Raw genomic sequence first — 16,973 nt, forward strand, 5'->3', positions numbered from 1 at the left:
CCCCAATAGGGTGATAAACCATACCCCAGACGCCAGACCCCCCCCCCCCAACCAGTGGACTTTTTGCCCTTACATATCAGCTATACCCTATTTCATGTACTGTTTGGTGAGTCACTGTGCTTCGCCTAAACGCGCGAAAAGCGACAAATTTATATAATTCATGTTTGAATCGGTCAATATGGTCAGGAATTGCATATATATTGCTATCAATTTTTATCCTCTCTCTGCTCACGTAATCAGATTTACCGGTAGAGCTGAGTGTGGTGTCTTGGTAAAGGTGGGACACCTAAATAATAATTAAACATCTTCGGGCGGACCCGTTGTTATATTGAATTCGTTACATGATGCTATTTCGTGACCACCTATATCTGCTATGTCAAAAGGTATGGAAATCGCCAAAATGTACCAAACTGAAAGACACACATTGTTTCAAATTGGTATTTCTTTACTGGCATATAATTTTTTTCCCTGGGGGTGGCATTTGTCCTGACGAGTTCAGCTCGTAAGGATGGGAATATTCGACGCCAGCCATTGAGGCGCCTATGGACAATTAAACATATATGTATATATATCGAAGTTTGCGGTCAGCACAAGGCCAAGGTCTTCTCGCTGCTGATCGTTCTGGCACACTTCTCGGAGTCTCGTGTTGCATGACCCATAACTTCATATGTATTGTTGCGTCGTGGCGCAGTAATGGCCGACGCCGAAGTATCCATTTTCATAAACCATGCGTATTTTTGTTGGGAAAGGGTACCCCAAAATCAAGAAATATTACAGTATGAAAATTTTTTGAAAAAGTTGCGGGAATTTCTAAAAAATTACTTCATAATTTATGTTAATTCACGAAATAATTTTGATCCCCTTTCGAGTTCGGCCCCCAATTGGGGGTTTGGGATGCGGCAATTACGGTCCTGACTCCAATATAGCCGTTTTACCGCGCCATCGCCCCCTTTTTTGTTTTCCCCCCTATCGCCCCATTCGTCCGTTTTCGCCCCACTATCGCCCCTTTCGTTATTTTCGCCCCCTAGACCGCCAAATCGCCCCCTGGGGGGCGATATCGCCCACGTTGGGAACCACTGAACTAGATAATTCTAGCTGTATAATTAGACTAATTAGAGCGAAATACCGGTAATCTAATTTGTGAAATGTTTCTAGGCTCTCACTTTTATTCTAATCTAACTTCTGGTTTTCCTGAAAATGTTACAGGAAAACAGTATCGTGCGAAACGAGCCAGGCTTGTTGTACAGTACATATAATTGTCGTTCCCGTGCTCACGAGAATAAACTCGGAATTGATATGAACGGAAGTTTATTATTCGGAATTTATCTCAATTTTCAAGTTTTTGCGAAGACGGTAATTCTAATTCCGAACTAATTTGGAAAAACTGAAAATTTTCTAGCATAAATTTGGTTCATCGTATTTAACAGTAGATACCAAGATACATGGCCGTATCTCGGCAGTGTTAAGCGCAGTCTTGAATAATATTATCTACATTACTTGGGAATTACATTTCTGTTTAATTCAGATAATTGTAGACATCGGGCATAATGTAGAGCCCCTTCAGAATATCATATCTCCACACGTCTTATTACGACGATTGTGGTTTCTATTCATCTGGTTTGGCTGAATCGCTAACGGTGCCAAGCCAATCATACTTAAATTCCACATATATACAAACCACCACCATGTACTGATGCATAATCACATATAGATTGCATATATGGCGAGGTGCACTCAGACTCTTGTCAAGTATGGCCTTCACGTTACCATAAAGCTCTCCATGGTCAAGTCATAGCCATGTGTATGCTTGATCGATTAATTCAATGTTGTGATTTCTTCAGCAGCCTATTGAAGTTCAGCCTAACAACGTGTATCTACGTGTCGCTGTAAGATAATTGTGATACAGGCCAATGCAGAACATTCATATTTAAACTTGTAGGAAACACTTTATGTGCACTTGTGCAATCGTGCCCCATGCTCATAAGTCATATTCGTCGACAGAAACTATCATATCGAGCATCGAGATACTATAAACTACAGCTACACAGTATTGAGCCTCTCTCCTGCTTATCGATACGGCAAAACGATCAAGATACTAGGACAACCATCACGAAGGTAACAATGATTAGTTTATTAGCACGCTGTTTATGAATCTGAGGTAAGTCACTTCACTCTGTGCTGCTGGTTCTACTCTCTACACGATAGAAACTGTACGTTGCCATGGTTCTGTTCGCTAGTCGATCACATGTCAAGCTTATTAGCCAGGATGATCTTGCCACCTCCATTTCACATATTTGACGTGAAACCCGATTTTTACGCTCAATTACGCTTTAATCGCGGCTTATAGAACATGTTGCACGTGATAATCTTATTAGTCCAGGCTGGATATGGTGCTAATGATACGTGCGAAAATATGAACGTTGCGGCCTTTGCAATGTCATGCGTTTGCAAGATAACTATGAATATCCGATCCGTTCCCTATCCACAGTGTTTCCGCCGCACTTGCAGAAACGTGACCACTGTCCAGTCTCTTATACGTTTACCGCTAGGGCAACTAGATAAAATAGCCCGGAGCACGGTATTTGAGTGATTCGATTCAGAATCAAATAATAGGAATCGAGTATCTCTCATAAAAGTTCGCGATCACATATGCACCTTTTAGGTGATAACGCCAGTTTTACATCACATTTAGGATAATTTGTTATATTTAGACCAGTGGTTCCCAACCTTTTTCGACTCATAGTCCCCTTTTCAAGCTCCACACCGATCATCGCCCCCCAAATATTGGGAACTGACAAATGAGCATACAAACTGTAATCACCGGCGGGTTGACTAAAAAATGATCAACTTTTTGGCTCGACCTCGAAATTACACTTTTACAGCTAAATTTTCGTGAGTTGACTTAAAAAAGGTCATTTCTCCGACTTGACTCCAATATAGCCGATTTAACGCGCCATCGTCCCCCTATCGCCCCTTCGTTATTTTCGCCCCCCAAGACCGCCAAATCGCCCCCTGGGGGCGATATCGCCCACGTTGGGAACCACAGATTTATACTATACCTATTTCATTGCACTTTGTGACGATGCTGTGAGTTGATCATGTCTTCACACAAATGTCCACTTACTGGCGTATTTTTATACCACATACAGTACCGTATGAATTATGGAAATTTTTCGCGCCTTACGCGGTTAGGACGAATGAAGTGAGTAATTACTGAGTATAAGAACTCCCGCTCACGGTAGTGGTGTGAACGTATATAACGAAGGGGGTTTAGTTTATCCCCCTATGGGGTGCCCAAGAGCAGAGTTTGGGGGAGGTGAAGCGTTGTTTCGGTCCTGACTACATATGTGTATACTCTGACACTAGCAATCGAGGTTTCGAGGCTTCCACGACCGGAAAATATTATCGAAACTATAATTCTTGATAAATTTACTTTTAATGGGAAGCAGCATATAATTCCAGTGCTCGGCTGAAATGCTCGAATCATTACAATCGGCACTTGATTCGGATTCTCGTACCCCAGTCATCGTGTCCAGTCCCAATTGCCCCACAGCGATACTACTTGTATTCGTTAAGACGCCAAAATTAATGATTTTTTCGTCTGTAGCGTACACAGTACACACACACACGCAAATGAGGTCCTGAATATAAAAAAAGTATCGAATTTTCTACAGGTATTCGCCTAAGTTCGGTCATGTCGCCTGGATGGGAGCTCTAATATCCATTCACGTTGAGATGACATGGAGGTACCATATTTTGGAAATCTGAAAAGAGGACACTTTTTAAAAAATTTCTGACTTGCAAAACTGGAGGAAAATCCTGAAAATGGTAATTTTTTCCACTTCGTGGTCGGTTGACTGAAAAAAAAAGGTCAACTTCCTGGCTCAGGTTCCAAAACACAGTTTTTCTTTCACATTATCAGTTGGTTGACTAAAGAAAAGGTCAACTTTTCGGGCCAGCTCCCGAAATACCCGCCGCAACGTTACTTCGGTGCTGATTTACTGTATCTAAGTCGATTTTGCCAACCAAAATCCTCAAAAAAGAGGACAAAATCTCTAAAAAGAGGACATTTGGGCGTCCTCCGAGGACACTTTCAAAAAAGTCAAAAAAGAGGACAAATCCTCTTGAAAGATGACGTATGGTAACCCTAGATGACATATTGGCTGTCAACAATTTATTTTGTCAATAGACATATAATATTTTTTTAGTGATGGAAGCAGACTTGTACAAACTTTGGATCTAGATAGTTGGCGGTCAACCAAGGCTACCTACTGGTGTTTTGAGTAGTTCTAGTTCTAGCTCTAGTTGCGTGTGAAAATGAGTTACTTGTAGAACAACTAGAAAATATGTGTCGTTATTTGACGTGAATCGTGATACCGGTGTTCTGTTGCGTGATGTTCTTGCAGATATTGCTATCTCATAGTAATCACTACTATTACAGTGGCGTTACAGTGGGATTTGGGTGTCTAAACCCATCCCATCACAAACCCGAAACCCCTTCCTTTTGAAATGCCTATTCTATCTCCATTACCTCATTTGGAATTCTGTAATTCGCATTATCAGTTAATAGTTAATTATGTTTTAGATACTTGCGAATTTTAGAAGGTCGTTATTTCTAGTTCTAGTTCTAGTTGCGCATTTTGAAAATCCAGTAGTTTTTACAAGTCTTGCTGGAAACTATATCCTGATCTGATAACCTTATCGTTAGCAATCTCTAGTGCAACGGAGCTCAGCCTTGGACGAAAAATACGTACAGGCGGCATACGGAACCTACTACATACAGAGTCTTGAATATAACCCTATCGGCAAAGCAACTTTCTAGCTGGTGAATGGACAACGCGCTTTACACGAACCTTTGTCGCTAATTGAAATAACTTGGATGAGAAATCAATTAAAGTGCCCTGCTACAGCACCCACTTAGATTTATTCACTATTCAATTGCATTTTTGAGTTGTTGAGTGTTGTAACCATAATGTAGTTGTTAATATCAAGTGCTCTTATCAGGGCCGGGCTAATTGCGTGGGCTATATGACGAATTATCGATTGTAGCTGTCAACAAACTTTATAGGATATAGGCGAAGCCCTTGACCTTAATCATTAATATCATCGGCGTTAGTGGGCGTTGCACGTTAGCCCATAAACTTCTTTTCGCTTGGGTGATTATCATCACGCTATATCAATTTTGACATTGTATCATATGATTATACTTTACAAGGACAACCTCTCTAAGCTATGTCACCCACTTATATACCTAGGGCGAAATGCCAGGATGCACAATGCATGGTCGGACTCCTGCACGCATTGTAACCTCATCAAAGCTGGCCCTCCGTGATTAAACAATGGATTCCTCTGATATTGGCTTTTCTGACGTATCGTCCATGTATGGCCAATTGGCTATGGCCATTCGCGTTGTTCAAAAACAACTATTTTCAGATTTCACTGGCTAATTGATGAAATTGTGAGGTTGCCTAAAAACGCTGTACATCGAATTTGGCTCATTTTCAACCAGTATGAACGAAGCTATAAGGGTAAATTTTTGGATTTGTTCAAGAAGATAACTTTCATTTCTGTTATTTTATTTCGAATTTTAATGGCATCCCCAAGAAATTCTCACATTGTCTACAAAAGCCATGTATAACAATTTCGCCTCAATTACAACCCATTGAGTGAAGTTTTTGGATTAGAATTTTTTTTATTAAATCAAAATAGTATTTACTTTGGAAAATTATATCATTCAGCTACACTGTATTAACTTCGCTTTTACGGGTTGTTGTAATTGGGCCAGATTTCTTGGGGTAGGCAGTAAAATAAAAAATCTATTTATTTGTATTAAATAAATCCATGATATTTTACTCTTAGAGCTCCGCTCCTACTGGTTGGAATTGAGTCAAATTCGATGGGCAGCGATTTTAGACAGTCTAACAATTTAAACAAATATTCAGTAAAATTAAAAATAATTAAACAATCCTAATGAGCATGATCTAGTTGTCCAAATCTGGCATTCGTACATGCACGGTGCAGTTGCGCACTCATCCGCTACGAGTTTCAGAGAAAACAACGAAGATATATTTAAAAATTTGTGTCCGACAGAAAAGGGATGGCAAGCAACTCTTAATTGTCTGCAAATACATGTCGTGATAATCACGCCAAATCCCTCAGCGATCTGACTCCAAATAGCAGGTGAACGCCGCCAGCGAAGAATTGCCCGACCGTGCACAGGAAAATGATGATATGAAACGCAAGGAGGTGAGCTTCGTTCTGCAAAACATCGGATGTTGGTAAAAAAACAAAGACAGTCTAACTAAATAGTAAGTATTAGGCTTACTACGGAAGCAGAAGAGCAAGTAACGACCACAATTTCTAGTGAATTGTAAGTTGAAGTGGCCATTTCAAAGACGGGTCAAAACTAGTTCGAGGGGAAGTGGATAAGGAAAAGTACTCAAGCAATTATAGTTTTGAAAAGTGATTTATTCTTGGAGTCTAGAAATTTCAAGACGAAAAAAGATAATATTAATACTAGGTAATCTTCGAAAACATATTCAGTTACCGTGAACCAGGGTTCCATTTCACGCGGTCCGTATCCCTATGACACAATGTCATTCACAAAATGGATAAAAACTTATTCCCAAATTATTTTCCAATTTCAAAACCGAAAGTATCATTCGTAAGTAATTTTTTTACGAAACAGTTCAGCAGAGGTGGAACCAGGCTAAAACAAGCTGCACTCGAGTACTTAGTGCAAGTATGCAAATCCAATTCGAGTAGAGCTCAAGTAGAAGTACTGATGCAAGTGGAAGTGGAAATAAAAGGCATAGTCGATTACCGAGACATAGGTATCATTTCACGCAGTTGTCACGATAATTTCACTCAAAGGTGATGAAAACTCATCCCTACTTGTAATTTTCGAAATACAAACTATAAAATGAAAAAAATAGTATGTACAGTGGCAAAATTATTTAAGTATGTATTATAGATCTACCCGCCGTAAATATACTATGATCGGAAATCCTAAATTTTGAACAACAATAACTTCGCTTCTACTGGTTGGAATTGAGCCAAATCTGTTGTGAATCGTTTTTTTTTTCAGGCAGCCTAACAATTTCCCCGGTTAGCCTGTAAAATTTGAAAAATATTATATTTATTTGTATTAAATGAATCCAAAACTTTTTCTTATCTAGCAATGCTTCTACTGGTTGGAATTGAGCCAAAATTGGTGTGCAACGTTCTTTTAGGGTTAGGCAATCTAACAATGTTATCAAGTAGCCAGTAAAATTTGAGAGAAAAAAGTTATTTTTGAGCAGCCCTAATATTCACGTTGAAATAAGTCGGAATACGTTCGGCTGACACTCGTCAAGGGTAATCGTAAGCAACTAGTAGACAATTGAAAACAGAACTTTGTATATCTTATCGTATACCTCTATTTGCGCAAACCACGTCATCGCCCAACCTTCGTACCAAGAAAGCCAACAAATACACAGCATGATGCTGACGACCGCTAGGATAATCCCGGCAATCACCTGAAAGAATGAGAAATTGTCAGTAAAACGACGCAGGTTCTTAGTTATACAGTTTAGTAGCACTTACGTTGCGTTTTGTGACGATTTTCCACGAGCAAAGAGCTACCCATCCCGTCGCGCAGAACTAAACAACGAAACCATTGAAAGTTATTTGCAGGGTTGTAACCAAGACACATGGTCGTGAGCCACAAGTCAATGTCAGTTTTATGGTTTTGACTCGAGTCTAGTAGAGTCATTATTTTATTCGTTACAGGGTCAACTCCGAGTTCAAACCGGGGAGCAGAGGGTCGAGTCCAAGTCATTGTGTTCACTGTTAAATTTCGAATTAAAGTCATGATCACCCACTTTTTACGACTCTGTACGGGTGATATCATGCCTTGAATTCACAATATACTAATTTCCTCATTTTTAGCAGATCTTGGCTTATTTTTCAAGTAACAGTAAAGTACGTAATACCAATAATGTTGTAGAATGTGTTTCTTCGTATGGCTTCAACGAAATGCTGTCTCGGCCGTCCGGGTCTCGATTCATGCGCAATGACTCGATTAAAAACTGAGTCAATGCATTAATTCACTCAAGTCGAGCCGTTTTCCGTATGACTCGACTCGCCAAAAATTGCGACACGAATCATTACTACCCTGGTTATTTGGTATGGGTTGCTATCATTTCGCTTGCATGATTAGAGCCAGAAAGAGAGAGTGGCAACTGCCAATTACTATAATAATCAGATATCCGATGTTGTACATTGGACATGGACACCGATACAGTCTAATTAAAAACAGAAAACTTGACTCGTATATACGAATACATCTGGACTCACAATGATTCCGCACCAAATCGCAGGCTCAGTCAGATAGATGTAATATTTCTCGTGGTCGAGGATGAATGCGATGATTTCGATGGTCGTCATCACGATTCCGAATATAATTTCGAGCACCTGAAGTAGAAATTTGTACGTTGTTTTTACACCGCGTTTGACGAAACTCGCCGTGTCGTGAATCGTGCATCAGCAACAGTGTTGAAAGAACACGCCAATTCAAACGTGGTTTCTGCACAAAATGAAAATATTATAATGAATATTTACAGAGAATCAGTGTGACTTCTAATGCGTGTCTTGACCTCCAGCAAACCCCTGAGAGTGGCTCTGTGGACCCCGGTTAAGAATCACTGACCTAAAGAAAATCTATAGCGGATGCCATGCAGATTTACGAGCGAGTCTTTAGGCCAGCGATTCCCAACGTGGACGATTGCGAGAAACAGGGGGGCAAAACGTACGAAGGAGGCAAAAATGTTAGAACATTCAGTCGGATTTATTTAATTACCCGGCAACCGAATATTGGCACAAAATGCACGTGAAAAAGGGAACTACCGCCTAAGTTGACTATAAAATGGCCAACTCGGCACAACCTATCTTCAGACACCAGGATTTTCAGGGTCCGCGCGAAAACGTTTTTAGTCAATTTACCAGCATTCAGAATTTATAGCTGTATCAGTTACCCGTTTATATGTGCTCTATCTCTGATCCTAAAATATTGGTGGAAGGGGGCGATAAATGAATGTCGAGCTTGATAAGGGGGCGATGAGTCGAAAAAGGTTGATAATCACTGCTTTTGGCTGACCCGAACTGATATTGAATCCATATGAGGTATGCGTGGGGCATCCGACGATCTACCATTACGCTATCTTGTCGGCACATTACAATCATTTTGTTTTGAATCACGATATAATGGTTTTGTGTTCTATATTGTTATGTGTTAGATGTGTATTGCTGCAAATTTTCGGTCTTGTGACTCAGCGAAAAAATCTTGTTATGTTTCGTACAGATTTGAATAAATCTCAGCATATTTCTCGGTTGAAGCCAATCGCTGAGCTCCATCGAGGTGCGCTACGCGTATAGGCGATCGTAACATGCCAAGGATATCCCTGTGTCATGCGTTGGCTGGACCGTTCTTCAATTAACGGCCTGGTATCTATTAGCATAGCAAATTTAAGACCCATACCTTACCCCAATCACTTTGAACTGAGCTCCATACTTTAACGTAATGTCGTAGTAATCGTCGGCAGGTTTCACTAATTTAAACTTATTTGGCATCTCGATAGTTATATTTGACTCGACCTGAAACTGAGCAAAGCGGTGATTCTGAATTAGATTATCTTGCAACTTGAGACGAAATCCAAAAATGACAATTTTCATGAAGAGTTTCTTATCAGTTCTACGAACTATCACAATATCAGCCCTTACTGGATTATGACTTCCGACGGTACTACGGGCACACATCTGACGCAAAGAGGACATATCGCATTTAGAACTGTAGGAGGATATCAAAATGTAGCCTACATGGTTGCCAGGATGCTCGTCAACAGTCAACCAACAGCTGGGACTATGCAAGTATGCATATATTTTGGATGATAGTCCAACCCGCCTTGATCTACCTACGTCCTCACTATATCAATGATTGAAATGATATGATGCTCATTGCGCAGGTCTTTCGGCTGCGAGTAATTCTACACAACCTGCATTACAAGTTAACTAAACCAACTCAAATATGAATACCATTGAATAGCTTATATCTGGTCGACCGTCATGTACATTTCCAGCGACTTCAGCACATTGAGACTATTCGCCGTGTATTGATTGCTGGTTGTTCAATCCGGTCGACATAACGTGAACGTGATTCCGAACCATTTCACGAAATTTACAGAGGGAATTTAATAATACGCCTGGACTGGGAAATTGCAGTAAAAGCCACACACTTAATCTCCAAATGAATAGTTAGCATCGGAATTTGTAATCTTTAGGTGGAGGCGACATAATTGAACACTGCAATTCATCGAAAAATACCGATAGCCGACAGGCTACTCTCGAGTCCTATATACACCAAAGCTCCTAAACTTTTTTGGTGTGGTGTACTGTACACTTAACGCTGTCGCGACGAAGTCAGCATTCAATAGCATTCAATATAGGTGATTTTGCGCGCTAACGTTGTCAGAACAGAATCGTCTTGTTCACACACGGCATGAACACATCTAAAACTATATATAATATGTGTTGATTTGTAGATACTTGACAACGAATTCCTTGGAGACAAAATGACCGACTGCAGAGCTGCTGCAATATCAAAGCTAATTAGTCGAATCGCTCTACATGCCAACATTACCGGCATATACATACACATATCGCAATACTACCGACGGATTTGGACAACTATAATTCTAATCTAATTTGGAAAAAAACTGTATAGCTATAATTCTAATTCGAATTCGAATCTAATTTAGAAAAGATGAAAATTCTCTAGCTGTCCAGGTTTTTGGTGCCAAGCGTTGAGCAGAGTCATGTCTGTGACAACAGGAAAATGTCTAGTCTGTGTGTGGGCCCTCAATCACGGATTCGAAGATATGCTGAATCCTATTAAAAGTCCAACATTTTGGCGTGAAGATCATATATTGCCTACTAGTCGCTATAAATGATCAATTGATCAATCAACGGATCCAGGATTTAACTATGTGGCTATTGGGCTAGTACTGGCGCACCCCATGCATATTCTGTTGCACCGTGTACGTACACTGGCTGAAGAGCACTGCCATAAACAGTAAACACCGGCTGCGGTGGGCATACAGTCCCACTCCACACCTGTGTCTGTCTAGTCTAGTCTGCGGGTTGATGAGTAATGAATGAGTATGAGTATACGCATACGGCGCGTCATTCTGCGAAGTGCCAACCGTACGGTACTGATGAGACGAGCGCTGTAGAATTGGAGATGCTTGAGAACTGCTAACTCTGCTAGAGAGATAAATACACTCTTATATGATGACTGACAGGCAACCTATACACTACAGTGAATACACCCTATTTTCATGATCGATAACGATAATCAGGCTCCGAACTGACGAACTCAGGCCCAGACGCCTAAAATACAAGCGAGTTAGGCCGAATTTGTTATCGAGCTAAACGTCGGACTTCAAGTTGATGATAGGGCCGCAACACTCACAATGGCTGACAGATCGGAACGCATTTGTGGTAAGCCAACTGTTTGCAAGACGAACATCAATATATATATCATTTTCATCGTGTAGCTATCTTCTGTATCGTTGGGATAGCGTCTCTTTGCGAATATTGCTGACTACCGGCTTCCACCAGGCGAAGTTCATGACTGTCGTACGAAGGCTCACGAAGAGCTTTCGTTTGGAATTCCGGCGATCGACTTATCATCGTCCACTTCAAACCGCCGATCATTCTACTGTACTTATATACCGAAACTGTGTCTTTGTTCGGCAATCGCGTCTTGAAGCGAAGGTGGCAGTGATGAAATGCAGACCAAGCGTTACATTTCCGACGGAACAACATAACATGTTTGCTGCATTTTTACAAGAATAGTCAGAACTCACAATGAAGCGCTTCAGCCTCCCGCGCGCCACCTGTGATATAGACATTGGACAATCGAAAGCTTCTTGCATATTTCATCTATAAAAACACGAAACTGATTGCATCAAATTCTGTCATTAGTTTTAGCTGATTCTGTACTAAAGCTCTAAGGAATTAGCAAGGAAGCTGGTGTGAGAATAAGTAATACATCACAAATGACAGCCTGGATTAACACTGCGGTAAAACACTGTTTGTATTCAGATTTCCTCGCCCCTATATTTATATCTGCCAGACTTCGAATTAAATCGTGAACGAGATGCTTCCACTCAACTTCAGTTCAGCGAGCAAATTTTGATGTATCTGTCGCGTGCCTTTCTTACTGCTGCGCTATGATGGTTCGCTATATAAGGATCGAGATCGTCTTCAGAGTCAAGCTTCATTCCCGACTGCGGTGTCTGTTGACATGCCAATACAAAAATACATCCATTGGTTAACATCAGAAAGTCGCGCTGTTTTGGGAAATAATGTAAGTGCTGTATGTATAATGTACATTGTACATACTTGCACGCGCGCATTAGGCATCGTATAAATACTAAAAAAAAACTCTTGGAGAACTTCAATATGCAGTTGAATAACACTGGGCAGCAACTTTGAACAAAAAAATTGTTGACTTTGATTCTGCACTTGCTTTAGGCTCATTTGGGCGTGCTGATTCCAAAAATGCCGCTTGTTTCCTCCTATCATATCAAGTTTTTGCTCTACGACATATGCCTAAAATATGCAAATTTTCACGAATTTAGCCATATTACTTATCCATATACCATATAAAAATCCACACTTTTACCATATAATAAGTTACAAAGTCAAGGACTCGATTGAATTGTTAAGAAAAAGGGTACTGGTATCGATCTAGGCCGGTGCTTTAACCCATTTTCGATTAGAGGATGCAATCACCAGAGAATATTTCACACACATATTTTATATCAACTGCATGATATGACAAGAAAATTAACATTACAGTTCACTATCAGCTATAGGTACAACGCCCCATTCAGTGTATCCAGTGTAACTTGAAACTCATATAAGCTCGATAATTTGGATCAAGATGAAGATCTTAGGGAAATCGAAGATGATTCAGAACGTAGAGTAGTCCATCAACACAAGTCATGATCTGACATAAGCTTTGGGACTTGGAATAGCATTTATAGGATTTACAACTCAAGTGAATGGCAAGTGCCTATAGGTTGCTCAAAAAGGATCCTAAAGTGTGGAATGCTCCAAAATGGCAACGTCATAGGTGCAGTAATATAACAATTACACACTCGGTTACTCTTCGTGTATAGGCCTAATACAGAAATATTGAGAATAATACAGAAATATCGAATTGTTGCAATATCACGAGCACGATTGGATCATATGCGTCAGCTTTGAAATATTTTGTTTTCTTGGTGGTCTTAGTGGTTCGATTTCCAAATCTTCATCATTAGGCCTGTTATCCCTAAGATCTTCATCTTGATCCAAATTATCGAGCTTATATGAGTTTCAAGTTACACTGGATACACTGAATGGGGCGTTGTACCTATAGCTGATAGTGAACTGTAATGCTAATTTTCTTGTCATATCATGCAGTTGATATAAAATATGTGTGTGAAATATTCTCTGGTGATTGCATCCTCTAATCGAAAATGGGTTAAAGCATCGGCCTAGACTAGATCGATACCAGTACCCTTTTTCTTAACAATTCAATCGAGTCCTTGACTTTGTAACTTATTATATGGTAAAAGTGTGGATTTTTATATGGTATATGGATAAGTAATATGGCTAAATTCGTGAAAATTTGCATATTTTAGGCATATGTCGTAGAGCAAAAACTTGGTGCACATTGTGCATGTAACCCTGATATACATGTGCCACTGACATAGGCTTCTATATCCAAGTCTATGTCGGAAAGCAGACATACAAAAAAGCTAAAATATCTAAATAATTTTTCTGAAAACCTTGACATACAGTTAGATTCGCAAATATATCCGTATAGGGTTAGCTGATGCAGCTGACGACTTCTTTCTTATCACATCAGCACCCTTCACACGCATGCGACGTAAGAAAGCGGACTGGTACGCAGGTACTGCATATCCACAATCAAACGCATGTATGAAACATCAGCTGTGCACTACGTTCTGGCTGTCGCAACTTCACGATTCGCTTTACGCTCTACGCCGTCGCTTCGCTATGTTAATAGATAGAACATCGTTTAACTGCGATTGTCGAATTATTAGCCAACAATCAGTGAAGCAGATTAATGTGTGCCTACCTCGCATTCTTTCACCGCGCTGTCATTGTAAGTAACAAAGCCAAATCTCGCCTTCCCTGACGATTTTGAGGTTCTGTTGCTCGGGATATCATTAATATTTGCATTTTCGGAATCAATGAGACAATAGCATTCGAATAATACCAGTGATTATAAATTGTAATGATCAATCGCGTTATCACATTGGCGTTGGCACGCCTGTGCCCCGCTTCTCCTTTTGCCCTATATTATTGAATATTATATTTGCAGATTGCGTAGTTTTTTGTGTAAGTTATTATTGAACATTGGTAGATAAATACGAATAATTATTCGTTTCGACCATGATCAATGAGGGATCACAAATTTACTCTCAATTTTACAATTCAATGATCCTGACTGCCTCGCCTCTCCTGTCCGCACGTCACCGGGTCTTCAAGTATTTATTTAAATATGAATCGCAGTAGAAATGTAAGCAGAATGCAGTAAGCGAAAGTTGATGACAAGCGAACAGTGGAGAACACTTTCTTCACAGTTTCTTGTAACGCATAAGCAGTCAAGAATAAAGATAATGATTAGCACAAACTGTACATAAAATATTTCCGGCAAAGCTACACTGTAAACGGAAGTGGTGTATTTCCCCACTTTCCACCCTAGCCTAGTCACGTTTAGGTATCCAATCGTGCTTTCGCGCCTTTCCTATGGGTGAAAATAAGTCAGATACACAAATTTGTATGGAGATATATCCCAGGGGTATATAATGGTTGCTTTCGTACAGTGGTTCCCAACCTTTTTTGGCCCATCGCCCCCTGTTCAAGCTCAACACCGATCATCGCCCCCCCCCCAAATTTTGTGTACCGAAAATTGGGCATACAAACTGTAATCACCGGCGGGTTGACTGAAAAAAGGTCAACTTTACGGCTCGAAGCCTAATTTGACACACTTTTGTAACTAAATTTCCGTAGGTTGACTAAAAAAAATAGGTCTGCTGTTTTGACGCGCCATCACCCCCCCCCCCCCATCGTCATTTTCGCCCCCCTAGAACGCCAAATCGCCCCTGGGGGCGATATCGCCCACGTTGGGAACCACTGGTACAGACTCTCCGCTCAGAGTGTAGTTCAAAGGAGTTTGCAATTTTAACATAGTACAGTCCATACATTGAACAATAAACACAGTCGATGAAAAGCAAATTGACAGCTACAGTGCAAAGGAAGTCACTAAAAATCCAATTCTGTATTGACGGGCAAGACACTGAATATTTTTGTTAGCAGGTGCATACGTGGCGGGGATGTAACGCAGTGAAGCAAAAACTACGTAGAAATGATGACAATAACGAATGATGAAATTGTAGCGATGATTGCTGTTAGATCAGTGGTTCTCAAACTTTTTTTTAGACACGCGCGCCCTTTAGATGCTTTCACGCCTGTAAGCAGGGCGCGCCCCCAGTTTGAGAACCACTGTGTTGGATGCATGGATAAAATGGGGGCGCCGCGTCCTTGCAAAGTAGAACGTGAAATAGACCGGAGTACCATTTTGGAATCTATGCGATGGTGAGTTAGAATATAAAAAAAGAAGCGCAAGGCCAGTGACATCTTGACATGGCAATGATATAGATATAGGAACTACAGAGAGTTATATAGTGCACTACATATTGCATATAGCCGGATTTGGACAACTAGTTAATTTTAGTTGCGTACTTGAAGCGAAATACCGGTAATCCTGTTCTAATCTATTATTTGTAGTTTTAATGCCCTCATTCTGATAATAATCTAATGAAAATGTTTCAAGAGATATAGTGTATAGTGTACAGATATTTGCCATACTCGTGCTTATGGGAATCAATTCTGATTTGGTATGACCTGAGCTTGATTGCTGTGTATTTCATTGTAATTAGGAATTCAATTCAATTTCCAAGTTTTGCGAATTCAGCGATTTTAATTCTAATCTAATTCAGAAAAAATGTGTCTCTATAGTTCTAATTCTAATCTAATTTCGGAAAAGCTGGAAATTGTCTACCTGTCAAATTCAGTAATTATTATTCTAATTTATTCAGAAAACTGTATAGCAGCATATCAAATTCTAATCTGAGTTGGAAAATCTGAAAATTTCCTAGTTGCCCGACTCCGAGTGAAGGGCGAATGAAAATAAGCAAGAAAAAAGTGTCTCAAGAAAGACATTCGAAATATCAACATCGAAAACTATATAACATCGGCATCGACATCTTCCCAAATGTGTCCATTGCATCGCAATGTGACTTGTGTATCGCATCGTGCATTGTGTGTGTGTTGAGCAGATGAAAATAATTTAACCGCTGACGAAACATGATTGATTGATTACACTGGTCAACACATATTTTTAGGCAGACAAAGTAAGAGTGGTTTTGGGGGTTCTGAAGGGCACTGATTCCGAATATGACCTTAGTTTTTTCAAATTGTTGTGGAGATAACCCATGGGGCTATTTTGACCAAAATCTCCCATTATCGCGGTATTGACTAGATAAAAAATAGGCTTAGTCGTACTATAAAGTTTAGAAATTCAATCTACTTGTTATTTTTTCACACAGATGACCATTTTAAATCAAAATACAGCAACAGCACTATATTTAGGGGTAATAGATTTATCATAGGTAGACTTTCGCGGGATATCATGTACATAAATAAACTCCAGTCATGTATATAAGTATTTACCTAGATATTCAAATAACGTGACATTAATTCCATCAGTTTTTCGTCAACCACCTATTATAAATTTGAAATAATCAGTTGTAATACAATATTACTGATATATTTGAAATCGAAATTGTTTTATG

The 16,973-nt window shown here is 39.9% G+C and overlaps 1 protein-coding gene and 1 long non-coding RNA gene across 2 annotated transcripts; both read right to left on the minus strand.

Moving 5' to 3' along the window:
- Positions 1-6,043: 6,043 nt before the first annotated feature.
- On the minus strand, positions 6,044-10,528 carry LOC145439600 (uncharacterized). The gene is made up of 5 exons (XM_080317108.1): positions 9,523-10,528; positions 8,338-8,454; positions 7,585-7,641; positions 7,416-7,517; positions 6,044-6,258 (listed from the first exon to the last, which is right to left on the minus strand). Exons 1-5 carry the CDS (start codon positions 9,811-9,813, stop codon positions 6,142-6,144), a joined length of 684 nt encoding a protein of 227 aa, XP_080173234.1. The 5' UTR covers positions 9,814-10,528; the 3' UTR covers positions 6,044-6,141.
- Positions 10,529-14,591: 4,063 nt separating this feature from the next.
- LOC145438573 (uncharacterized) lies at positions 14,592-16,969 on the minus strand. Its single transcript, XR_013914969.1, has 2 exons — positions 15,251-16,969; positions 14,592-14,931 (listed from the first exon to the last, which is right to left on the minus strand). It is a non-coding gene; the product is annotated as an uncharacterized LOC145438573 (long non-coding RNA).
- Between the last annotated feature and the right edge of the window lie 4 nt (positions 16,970-16,973).

The sequence above is a fragment of the Botryllus schlosseri genome, chromosome 5 (assembly GCF_051294905.1).
Source record: "Botryllus schlosseri isolate E-star chromosome 5, Bs_hap1, whole genome shotgun sequence".
NCBI classification, from domain to species: domain Eukaryota; kingdom Metazoa; phylum Chordata; class Ascidiacea; order Stolidobranchia; family Styelidae; genus Botryllus; species Botryllus schlosseri.

Bases quoted from the DNA above. Each gene is read 5' to 3' on its own strand.
- LOC145439600 (XM_080317108.1), bottom strand. From the start codon at position 9,813: ATGTCCTCTTTGCGTCAGATGTGTGCCCGTAGTACCGTCGGAAGTCAT. The intron at 7,518-7,584 runs GTAAGTGCTACT...TCATTCTTTCAG, and splicing joins AAATCGTCACAAAACGCAAC to GTGATTGCCGGGATTATCCT. The intron at 6,259-7,415 runs GTATACGATAAG...GATGTTTTGCAG, and splicing joins CGTGGTTTGCGCAAATAGAG to AACGAAGCTCACCTCCTTGC.